The 12,930-nt window shown below is 40.9% G+C and overlaps 1 protein-coding gene across 1 annotated transcript in view; it reads right to left on the bottom strand.

The window, feature by feature from the left end:
• Positions 1–12,930, bottom strand: part of LOC122789860 (phosphatidylinositol 3,4,5-trisphosphate 5-phosphatase 2A-like) — a 1,099,782-nt gene that overhangs the window by 47,645 nt on the left and 1,039,207 nt on the right. The window contains exon 24 of the mRNA XM_044057294.1: positions 3,883–3,964. Coding sequence (XP_043913229.1) covers positions 3,883–3,964 — 82 coding nt within the window. The remainder of the gene's footprint in view (positions 1–3,882; positions 3,965–12,930) is intronic.

Genomic DNA, 12,930 nt, shown 5'->3' with positions numbered 1-12,930 from the left:
TTTGTTTATGGCTGGGGTCCACCAGACAGGATGCCTGCCTTTGGGGGAAAGGGTCTTGGTTTTATTTGGGATTGCATGATCCATGCATTCTTGAAAGTGTCCGTAGAAGGCGTTTATAAAGGATTCAGCGGTGTGGGCTGTGGTTTCCACTGGCCCAGGGGCCTTGAAGGACACTACTTCATTCTTAAGAAGTGTGAAGTCAGCTTTTGAGAAGTTCCTCACTGTGGTCTTTTGTGCTGGGGGTGGGGCCGGATATGGATTTCCAGTGAGATTAGTTTATGGTCTGATCTCACCAGTGAGGGGTATACTTCCGGTGTGGAGCATTCTGTCCCCATGTTTGTGATGATCAGATCTAGTATATTATCTCCTCTTGTGGGAGTGGTGACTAGTTGTTCCATCGCATTTGAGTTTATGAATTCTAGGAACCTTTGGGCTAGGGTGTTAGGGCTTGAGTAATGCTCCCAGTCTATGTTTGGGTAGTTGAAGCCTCCCAATATGATGGTATTTGGAGAGACATTCATACTCCCCAGTGTCTTCAGGAAGGCTGAGTGGGGTTCCTGAGTTTGAGAGGGTGGTCTGTAGCATGCTACAAACTGAAGGCCAGTTTTGCCTATGGTTAGTTGCACATGGATGGTCTCCGATGCTTCGTGCGTTGCCACTATCCTGGAGGTGTGGGTGTCTTTGATGAATATGGAAACTCCTCCTCCTTTTGTGGTTCGGTCCAAGTTTTGGGGCTGAAAAGCATGATATGAGTTATAACCTGGTAGTGCTGGGGTGCTCTCAGGAGCCTTGAACCAGGTTTCAGTCACTGCACAGACATCAATGCTTTCAATACTGAGGAGGGCTTTGAAAGCCTGCATCTTGAGGTTTAGACTTCTGGCGTTGAGCAGCATTACCCTTAGTTTTTTTTCACTTGTGTTTTCTAGGGAGGTGGGATTGTTTTTTGAGCCTTGCCTAAAAAAGGCACTATGGGGGTGGCAAGAGCCTTTGCCAATATCCGGAAGCCTAGGGGTGACAGGTGCAAGCCGTCCCTTGTGAAGCAGCATGGCTTGTCAAGCATGTCATCCCAAGCAGACAGACATTGGATCCCCCTAGAATGACACCAGTAATTGAGCCAATTCTTAAAGCTGATCATTTTGTCTTTGTATTGTGGCATCATTCTTGGTGAGGGTAAAATGCTGCTCAGGGTCAGGGTCATACCAGCCTGGGCTACATAATCAGAGAGCTCCTCTATGTCTCTTTTCATGTAGTCCAGGGAAGTACGTCTCAGGTTATTCATGCCGGCATGGACAATGACTGAGTCATATTTGTACTTGCTTTGGAGTGACCTGAGTGCTTGTGTTATGTGGCGGATTCTAGCACCCAACAGGCAGCTTACTGTAACCTTTTCGTTGTTCAGTCTGGTGAGTGGGACATCAGTGTGTCTGACTATAGTGTCACCTATTACAAGTGTATCAGGCATGTTGTTTGGCCTTAAGGGCTGTGACTATTTGGCACACTGACTTTGAGAAATATGTGTTGCATGTGCTATGTTTTGAGGTAGTGGTTTCTTGGATGTCTGCTTTGGAGGCCTCTGTTGTTTTGGTAGATTTTTAATTAGAGCCTCTGAGTATGTCTTTGTGGGTTTATGTGTTTGGTTTGCAGTTGTGTTTGGTCTATGTGAGACTGGGTTTGTGGTGTGTGTGGTTACCTTCTCCTCCTGGCTGGTCTTGCCAGTACTGAGTCGAGAGCTCAGCCTCCAGTTTGGCTATATAGTTGCATCTCTCGCATATATTTGTATTTGTTGGGAGGAGGAGAGGGTTGTTTGTGTACATGAGGCAGTTATAACATTGCCTCAAGATTCCCAGATTCACCAGCTTGAACTGGAGAGGACGCCAGTAATTGACCTCTCAACATGCTAGAATAGTGTAAGGGATTGCTGAGTACTGAGTCAGAAAAGACCTAAAGGGAAATGGGTACTCAAGGGGATTGTAGGTGGATGTAGTGCTTCCTTTTGTTCAAGAGTGCTTTACCTGTGTAAAAATGCTTTAGGAGCAAGTGCTGAGCTTTTTAGATAGAGAATAGACTGATTTTATTGAAGGTAGAGCAGTTTTAAGGGAAAAACTGAAGAGCAGACTTGGCGGAGCCAGAAATAGTTTAAACATGTTTAACCGGTGCTGCGATATATATGTGTCGCAAAAAAGCCCATAAACGCAGATTTTTATACAGGGAACTTCAAAAGAGCTAGAAATGGTCCAAAACGACCAATTATTACTAGATCTAGTGCTGAGGTCACTCCTTCAGGGACAGATAGGCTGCTCAAGGCTCCCCACTCCCACTGGTGAGCAAAGAAACTTCCTTCTATCCAAGTAAGGCAATGGGCAACACAGGAACTATTCCCAAAGACCAGAATACAGCACAGCCTGTATACTGGACTATTCTAGTCAAGGAAAGGCGGGAAAACAAGGATATATATATTTTTTTTTGTAAGAAAACTACAGAAAAATGAAGGGAAACAGCAGTATATTAAATGCACAGGCTAGCGCACTTGAGTGGGCAGCCTCAACAATAAAATTAAACAAACAAAACTTTAACTTAAGTGCAGGTAATAAAAATGCTCAATACAGATAAAATAGCAGTTTAAACTTCATTTACAGCAAGAAAAGAAGGTCGCACAGGTAGAAACAGCAAAAAATGTACTTAAATCTGGAAAGTAGTCGCTTTTTCAATTCTCTGCTGCTAGCTCCACTCTGCAGGACCACGAGGAGCTGTTGCTGAGTAGTATAGTGCTCAGAGGTGGATTTTTATACAGGGAACTTCAAAAGAGATAGAAATGGTCCAAAACGACCAATTACTACTAGATCTTGTGCTGAGGTCACTCCTTCAGGGACAGATAGGCTGCTCAAGGCTCCCCACTCCCACTGGTGAGCAAAGAAACTTCCTTCTATCCAAGTAAGGCAATGGGCAACACAGGAACTATCCCAAAGACCAGAATACAGCAAAGCCTGTATACTGGACTATTCTAGTCAAGGAAAGGTGGGAAAACAAGGATATATATATATTTTTTGTAAGAAAACTACAGAAAAATGCAGGGAAACAGCAGTATATTAAATGCACAGGCTAGCGCACTTGAGTGGGCAGCCTCAACAGTAAAATTAAACAAACAAAACTTTAACTTAAGTGCTACTTATACTATCAGAATACCAACAACTCTGAACAATATGTGAAATGCCTCAGTGTTTGTTATGGTGATAGGAGGACAAATCCAGGTATAATGATGGTGAGCTTTACTAACGCAGGTACAGATGAGAGACTCAGATTTAAAAATGGTAGTCTTCTGCTGTAAACTCATGTTTCTGCACTTCTCTTGAAGTAAAGACTATCAGCTAAGGATCGCCAGGAAATGATACGCAATGTGGCCATAACAAATTGTCAGGTATATGCATTATAATTTCTGTGACTAAGATTATGCTTGGCATTGGTTGAGTCTGTTACAGAAACAGGTAATGATTCTGATTTCTTTTGCAGGCCACATCCACAAACTGTAAACACTGTAACAGTAGTTAAGGCAGTGCACTGCAAATGTGGAAGCTTCAGTTAGTGTCCCACACTTATAGCATTGATACACGCTTTGCAATCTCAAGCATTTGAATAAAGTTCATATTTCAACTTGGAGTGACTCTCTAAATAAAACACTTCCTAACACTTCTCTTACACAGGAAAAGTAGATCTGAACACTGACACAACAAGGCGCTGCACAAACAATGCAACACCGCAATGCTACAAACAGCAGCACAGCTTTCACAGTGGTAGAGCAATGGCTTCCTTTAACTATTGTTTCATTTCTAAGAAATGCAATAAAAAAATATGCCGGGATAGTTCTTTATAAAAAAGGATGCTCACCTTGCTAAATTCTGTGTGTTTTTCTCTGCCTCTGATGGATCACTGGTTGGTCTTCTGTCATCATTAACAAGACTAATCCATTCTTTGAATACAAAGGTAAAGACACAATCACTTCAGGTTATTACACAAAGACTAAACCATTCTGTGAATACAAAGGTAAAGACACAATCACTTCAGGTTATTACACAAAGACTAAACCATTCTGTGAATGCAAGGTACATGCACTGTTAATTCGAACTATTAAACAATGTTGCATGAATCTATTAGTCTATTACCATCAGCATATCTGCCTTTGCATACATCCATGAAGATATATGATAAAGAATATTCTGAAAATAAAGACAAGATCTTGAACATTATATCAGACGATCAACTGACCTTATTCTGAACAAATTTCATATACGTGGTAGCAGGGCTGTTTTACAGTTGGTATGGAAGGTAGTTCAAAGACATGGTGGTAGTAATGCATTGCTAGCCCCTTCTAGAAAGAAGATGGTATGCAGGACAAGGCAATGGTACATAGCTACTGTACTTATTGACAGTATCAAGGACCTCATGAAAATGTCATATTAATTATTCTTTTCTAAAGGCATTACCAAGGAAATCATGGCAGTATTGGCCACAGGTCCCACCATGAAGACTAAACATAGATTAGGTGTAGTGGTCACATCATAATCCTGAGGACAATGCCTGGACAGTAACCTACCTACGGCAGCAGTGCTGGATTGCCACCTTGTCTAAGGAGTTTAATAAATATGAACTTGTAGTTCTGCGTTACTGGTTTTAGTCTACAAACAGTACATAAGAAAAAGTAGAAGTGCTGGCTTAAAATTCCAGTACTGTGAACATACAGATATGGTGTTATTTGGCAACTGGCCTTATCTCTTGCTAAGTACAGTAACGAAAATGTTAACCATTTGAAATCTCAGGACCTGCTACTGCAGGCCCAAAACATGGAGACTGAATGGCCAAAAGAATGGACTTGCCTTTATTAAGTCCGAGATGGCCATTTCTTGAGATATTTCCTTTTCTCCAAGCTATGGTAATCTTGTAGTGGGTATATATAAGTATAGGGGGAACTTGCCCCTCACTTGGCGGGTTGTGAGGTCTTGCCCCCTGCAAAAAAGAAGTTTAAAGGAGGACAGCAATGTTCGATCTTTGCCCTTCTCCAGGATTTTCTGTCTTTTTTTTCAGCTTGTCAGCACTCGGCATTTCCAGTTCCAACATTTTAATAAGGAGTCAGCTAAAATAGATAATACAGTTGAAGAAACAGCCATAATCTCAGGACAATGCATATATATGTTGGTAATGTTGGTTTACTTACCCCATTCTTTGAAAAATAACTAACATTCCAGAATAGAGTTGGGTTACTGATCCTGTGCTGTGAACATTACTTGACTGAGAGTGCAATTGCTGAGCTACTTACCCTGTCATGAGGACAAAACCTAAGATACAGTGGTAAGTGTAAGGCTGCAAGTTACATTACATTGAGTGTGACACTGTATAAGTAGTCTTATCCTGAGGACAGTACTCAAGGCTTCATGATAGGTTTAGATTACAGGCCTATCCTGAGGACAGTACATGCATATACTGTCATTACTGGTTATGGGATCCAATTTGAGAATGGTGCTTAAGACACACTGGTAGTGTTGGGATGTATCTCCCTGTCTGATAACAGCACGTGGGCATGAATGTTGACTTACTAGTCACATATCAGGGTCATTGTATAGAGCATGGTGGTAGTACATGCTTAATTATTCCATTATGAGGCTAGTTCAGGAACAATGCTGTGTGACTTAATACATCCTAAAGATCTGATATTTGCTTGTCTGACCTATAATGACTATAGTACATGAAGATGGTGATAACTGACTTACCTCATACTGAAGGCAGTACAAGGTTTGGAGATAGGGCTGAGTTACTAACCTAGTTTTGCCAGTAGTGCATGGACATCATTTTAGCACTACGGAACTGTGATCATCTTGAGGATGGTATATATGAAATGGTGAGACTGATGGGTTAGTGACCATAGCCTGAAGACAGAATACAAACAATGCTAAAAATGATTAGTCACTGTAAGTATTCCAGTGTGAAGAAATATATAATATCAAAGGACCATAGGATCATAGGAGATTACTAGGCTATGACCCGGAGGTCATGTTAAGCCTAGCCATTTCAACCCAATGTAATACCGTAGAGGTACTAGTCAATACCCAAGATTGCATTTAGTGATGACTGCCCATGTCCAGGAGAGCTGTGGGCACTATCCCTGGTAAGAATTTACGGTGCCGTATCCACTCATCCAGGTTCATCTTAAACAGTGTCATAGATGTGCTCTGTTTCACATGAATTGGTAGTCTGTTCCAAAGACATGGCAGTCGCTGGGAGATAAATATGTCCCTCCAGAATGTCCTATTTAAGTCACAGACCATATTTAAGTCTCTGGAATGGGTAGCCCTTGACCCATTTGATTTACAGATATGCAGTAAGCTCATTAGATTTGGGTCTTGGGTTGCCTTGTAGGCCAGGCATAAGTCTCCCCTAAGAAGTCTATACAATATGGAGTATAGTGGCAGGGAGTTCATGTAAGACACATTCTGGAGGCCCTTGATATTCTTTGTTAGGAACCTCTGACATCTCTCTATTTGCTGCAGATGATTAGTATGGTACATACTGAATGGGGCGTTATAGTGAATTATGGGCTGGGTTGAATAAGTGCTGTGTATAGGGGGGTTTATAACTTCTTTTGCTCCTAAGGTGATGCCTTTACTAACCAAGTGAGCTACATGTAAAGCTTTCCTTACAATAGTAGACACATGTTGGTTGAAGTTAAGGTCACAGTCAACCTGTGATCCCAGGTCCCTTACCACTTCATGGATACTTTGGCTATTGTTACTGATTTGATAGTGTGAAGAGACATTGTTTGTACTGAAGGGAATGATGATGCATTTCTTTGCATTCAGTTTGAGACCATGACTAATACACCATTCAGTGGTCTGTGTGAGACCCTCCTGGGATATACTGGCATCATTTGGGGATTCAATGATTGCACCTGGTTTGCAATCATCTGCAAATATGGTTAGCCACAACCCTTTAGTTTTAACCTGAACTTCTGAGAAGTATATACCAAACAGTAGGAGGCCTAACACTGACCCCTGTGGCACCCCGCTGGTAACAGGTCTGCTGGCTGATGTGGAGTCACCCACTTTGATAGTCTGTGGCAGGTTTGTGAGCCAGTTGACAACCCATCTTACAACAAAGGGTTTTAGATTCAGTTTGCTAAGTTTATCAGTAATGCCTGAATGTGGGATTGTGTCAAAAGCCTTTGCTAAGTCACGGTATGCTGTGTGCACAGATTTGCCCTCATCAATGGCCTTGATCACACTTTCAAAGAAATCCACCAGATTTAACAGGCAGGATCTGCCTTTCATGAAGCCGAATTGGGTAGGATCCCGGGTTTGGATGTCACCTATGTCTTTATTTAAGAGGTCCATAATGATGCATTCCATGGCCTTATAGATGAGGCTGGTCAGGCTTATGAGTCTGTAATTCCCCAGGTCTGTCGCTAGGCCACCTTTGTGGAGGGGAATAACTGTAACTGTTCTCCAGTCTGCAGGAACAAAGCCTGTGGTTAGGCTATGATTGAAAAGGGTACATAGTGGTGATGCTAGTTCAGGTTTTAGCCTGTTTAGAAGACAGCCTGATGCCATCTGGTCCCATAGAGGCCGTGTTCTTTGCCTTGGACAGGGTTTTGAGGACCTGCTCCTCAGATATGTAAGGTGAGGGCGGGGGGTTGGGGGGGGGTTTGTTGTAAGTTAAGAGGGGATAAGGGAGTGAAATTTTCACAAAACTGTCCACTGTTCACTATCTCTGTGGGGTCAGTGTGTGTGATACCGTTGGCCACCAGTTCTGCACATGCTTGGGTCCTACCCTTTAGGTTATGTATATAGCTGTAAAAGGCCTTATGGTTATCCATGGCAGTACTTGCTAGGTTTCTCTCAAAGGAGCTCTTGGAGGATTTGTTGATACTGGAAGTCCACCATGGCAGCTTGATTTTACTTGGGGCTCTGGTACAGTTGAGTTTATATACTCATGCAAGTGATTGTTTAGGGCTTTAGTGTAAGCTTCATTGTAGTTACCTCTTTCAGCTTGGGGAGAGACTTGGAATACATTTACATCTTCACCTAGTAGGGTATAGTTTGCCTTGGTGAAGGTTTTTTGTCTGATTTCACCCTTTGTGAGTTCTGATGTTAGAGTCAGTTTGAAGGTGACTGATTTGTGGTAAGTTTTAACTAATGAGGGTCCAACAGTTACAGCAGTGCACCTGTCTGGCATATTGGTAAGGACCAGATCTAGAATGTTTGTTCTTCTTGTCTGAATATGGGCAATTTGCTTCAGGGCATTTCAATTCACAAAGTCAAGGAACTGTTGTGCTAGCGAGCTTGGGCTAGAGTAGGTTTCCCAGTTAATGGTGGGATAATTGAAATCCCCCATAACCAGTGTGTTTAGTAAAATTTGGATTGCCTTTGGTTTGGTTAAGTTTGCTACATGGATGTCATGACCCATAGAAGGGGATCTATAACTGGCTAGGACTTGAACATGTGTCTTACCCTCTGTAACCTGAACCTGGAGTAACTTCATGGAGTTGTCCAGTGTAACTAGGTATGAGGTGAATTTATCCCTAATAGACAGTAGATTGAAACACCACCTCCTTTGGTTTTTCACACATTCATTTTACGGTCTAAAGTTGTGGAAGGCATTTTAGCCTTGCAGGGCCTGGTACTGTCTGAGGCCTTAAACCAGGTTTCTGTGACTGCACTGACAGCTACATCTTCTAATGATAGAAATGCTTCCAGGGAGCGCAGTGTTTGGGTTAAGCTCCTAGCATTTAGCAGCATGACCATTATTTTCTTTTGATTGGTTAATTTCACGTTGGTAATGTTGTTTTTGAGACCTTGCCAAAAAAAGCGGTATGGGGGAGGCAAGAGCCTTTGCCAGCAGCTGAAAGCCTAGGAGTGCCAGGTGCAGACCGTCTCTGGCAAAGTAGCTAGGTTTGTCGACCTTGGCTTCCTAGGCAGATAGGAATTGGATCCCCTTGGAATGACACCAAAAACTAAGTCAATTATTGAAATCAATCATTTTTGTTTATACTGTGGCATCATTCTAAGTGAGGGTAGTATGCTGCTCAAGACTAGGGACATACCTGCCTGGGACACATACTCAGAGAGCTTGACCATGTCTCTCTTCATATAGTCCAGTGAGGTATGTCTCAGGTCATTCACACCAACATGAACTATAACAGAGTCATGACAGTACTTGTTGTTGAGAGGCCTGAATGCATGTGTGATTTGGCAAATCCTGGCACCGGACAGGCAACTGACCGTAACTTTCTCCTTGTCCACCCTACTGAGTGGGACATCCATGCATCTCACTATTGAGTCTCCAATGACAAGAAAACTTTATTTTTGAGTGTTATGCCTTACAGGCTTGGAGGGTGAGACACTGGTGTTGCTATGTGTCATGGGTGCCGTGGAGACTGTGTTAGCTGTAGCAGACTTGTGTTTTGGAGGTCTCTGGGGTTTCACTAAGTTTTTTGAGAGAACCTCCGTGTATGTGGATTTACATGTTTGATGTGTACTGTGTATATGAGTAGTGGTATGTGTATCAGTAGTAGTAGTATGAGCATATGTAGTGGTGGGTGAGTTGAAAACCTTCTCTGTGTTACTGTTTTGAGTGAGAGAGAGCATGGATTCCAGATTCTTGGTGTAAATTCATCTCTCACACTCTGGACTAGACTGTGTTATTAGGAGAGAGTTCTCTGTGCCATGAGACAATTGCTACGCTGCCTCAAGAGTCCCAAGTCAGCAAGGTTGGCAGGAGAAACAAGGGTAGTCCAACTGTCCATAATGCTAGGTTAAAGACTGTTGTCACTATGGGTGGCTTTTTGAAATGATCATGGAGGACCTCAGAGAATGTATATTTCTGCCTGGGGGTTAAGGGAAAATTTGTTGAATTTAACTGACCAGTTTTGGAGCACAATTGCATGGTAGTGGACAGTGCTGTGTGATGCACAAACAACCAGAAACCTGCTTAGATGCAGGGCCTAAATACCAGAAACTAAAACTTGAAAAAAAAAACTCTAAAACAAAATTCAGAAGGAACGATGAGGATGCTTATTCCAAGCCCTAGACAGGCCTGCCTTTACCAGTCAGGTGCCAATCAAACACAGTTCTGTCACAAAAGTACAGATAGGCCATAGGCCCTTCCAATCCATCCTTTAGCAATCATTACTTCCCTTGTAAATATCATAGTGACACCCTCCCCAAAAGTTGATCCTGTAGTTAGGGATTTAGGAACCTATGTCAACAAAAAACTATCGTTTGACCACCACTTATACACTAATGTAAGGAAGTCCTTTGTTATTACATAGCTTACAGTTAAAAGTATGGCATCCAGATCCAGGGATGGAAACATTCCAATGTACTCGACTCTCTTTAAGCCAATTTATATTATACCCCATTTGGTATGTACCTGCCCAAACACTTGTCACAACTGGAATGAACACAAATCCTGCTCACTAAAAAAATCAAGGGCCTAAACCATAAAACCTGTGCAGACCATTTCAAGGTTTTGTCCTGCTTCTTAGTATCATACTAATGGAGATGTTTTGTAATGAATCTGTCTCTCTATCATGTTTTAATTATTTGTTGGTGAAGATTTAGGTTTCTGGTTCTGTTGCTAGTGGAAATATTTGACTGCAGAGATCTAGGATAGCAAAGTCCCTAATGACATGATAAGCAAGGCATAGTTTTACCCCCTCAAAAACCTATAGGACAATGAATAAAGGTATTGTGCTCCTAGACTCTCTTGCAGATCAGGGTATTTAAGCCTGTGATTGTCTGATTTAGAAATCATTAGGGTTTTTCAGTTTGTTTCATATTTATAGTGAGGTACACCCCGAAGGGGGTGGGGGTTGTACTCAATAGCTGGTTTAATCAATGTTGAATATAAGGGAACAATGACCCCTATAGATTTGGATGATATTGCCCTTAGCCAAGTATAAGGCTTTTCTGATTACTGTTGTCACATGAAGACCAAAGGAGAAGGAATCATCAACCCATGTTCCAAGGTCCCTGACTACATTTTAATTTTGTAGCATGATATTTTCTATATTGTATGATGAGGGGAGGGGTTATCTATCAAATGCGAAGATACTGTAGTTTTTAATGTTTAATTTGAGCCCATTTTTAGTATACCAGATATTTATAAGGGTGACTTTTTGCTGAAAGGTTTGGGAATCAGATGCAGAATTGACGGTAATTACCAGTTTGCAATTGTTTACAAAATTAGTTAGCCAGAAGTCCTGGTCACCTTTATGAAGAGTGGAAAAGTAATTTCCAAAAAGGAGGGTTCCCAAAACTGCGCCTGGAGGGACATACCACTGGTTACATTCATTTTTTCTGATGAGGCATCTATGACTCACCTTGTGTGGGTTCTGTGTTTTAGCTAGTTTGCTGCCCATCTTAAACAGCATGACTACTGCCAATAACTTGTGCAATCCTTTTCAAGTTAACCAGATTCATTAGGCAGGATCTTTCCTAGAGAAAGCTAAACTCCTCAAGATCAAGTCTAATAAGATTTTTGATGTCATAGTTCATGAGCTCTTCTATAATGTTTCATGGCTTTGTAGGTGACACTATTTAGGCTGACAGATCTAGAATTCATTGCGTCAGTGGTAGGACCACCCTTATGGAAGTAAATCACCACTAGTATGCCAAACTGCAGAGACAACATCTGCAGCTAAGTTTAGGTTAAACACTTTGATGAGTGGTTCTTCGAGGACATGCTTAGCACATTAATTATACAGCCATGAATGATAATAGAAGTAAGGAATTCTGAGATTTATGGACTTAAAAAGATGTTCCAGTTATACAGTTATTGAATTTAAAAGTTTTTTTCAAAGTCTTTTCTGTTTGAATGACAGGTACTATTTTGAATAAGATCAGAGCATTGTTGGATGTTGTTTTTTAATTTCATAATATAACAAAAGAAGGGTTTATAATTGTCCTTAGCTTCTGAAGATAACACAAGTGCATGAGTTGCTTGAGTAAACTTAAAAAGTGTTTTTCAAGTTTTTTGCAATATTTTCATAGGTTCATAGATACTACTAGGCTAACTGCCATTGTGGGCCATTTTAAGCTTAGCCAAGTAACCTATGCAAGAATCAAACCTTGCACCTTCTATCTGTAAGGAAAATATCCAAAGCATTATACCAACTTCCCTCTTAATATTATCTTCTTTGATAATAGGTACTTGGATTTGTATAGCTTAAGATGTTTTGTTTTATTTTGTTGTAGCGTTTATAGATGGTGGCACCCCATGATGGCTTATTTTTCATTATATTATCTATGATAGTAGCTGCCAGCTCAGTGCATTATCTCAATAGGTATAGAAGCCCTTTGTAAAGCTACCTTACATCAGTGTAAAAGTCAATGCTGTCATATAGAAAAACATGAGGTCAGCAATGAAGAGATTTTAGCATTTTGAAATTCAGAATGCTGAGATATAATTGTATATTGTATATATAGTGGTGTCAATTGTCATTATTGTGTTTGTTAGTACAGACACATCATACAGTATTTTGTTGCATACTGTGTGTTTTTTTGTCCTTTTTGGGTTTTACTATGTGTTTGAGGGATTTTTGAGGATTTTTTTTCTTTATTATTTTTAATTCTCTTTAAGTCTTTTATTCTTCTAATTTCTCTAAGGGAATGGACCCCATTCCTAAGTCTAAATGAAGTTATTTTAAAAGTGCAAAAATTATTATTGTTTCCAGTTTTGACATTAACTAAAGTGCTTTCACAAGCTAAAGCTATGTGCCTAGAACTGACTCATTCTGCAATTTATATGGAGCTATATGTATCAGTAGCATATCTAAATAACACTGCAACTTCTTTTTTTCGAGACCCATTGCTCTTACTACTATTGGGACTGTCTGGGTATCTTTTGTCTCCATATCTCATCTGCTGCTGCCTCATTCTGGTATTT

The sequence above is a fragment of the Protopterus annectens genome, chromosome 15.part0 (assembly GCF_019279795.1).
Source record: "Protopterus annectens isolate FY-2018-M chromosome 15.part0, PAN1.0, whole genome shotgun sequence".
Classification (NCBI taxonomy): domain Eukaryota; kingdom Metazoa; phylum Chordata; order Ceratodontiformes; family Protopteridae; genus Protopterus; species Protopterus annectens.
The sequence above is the reverse complement of the archived record's forward strand: the minus strand, read 5'-3'. Positions and strand labels throughout refer to the sequence as shown.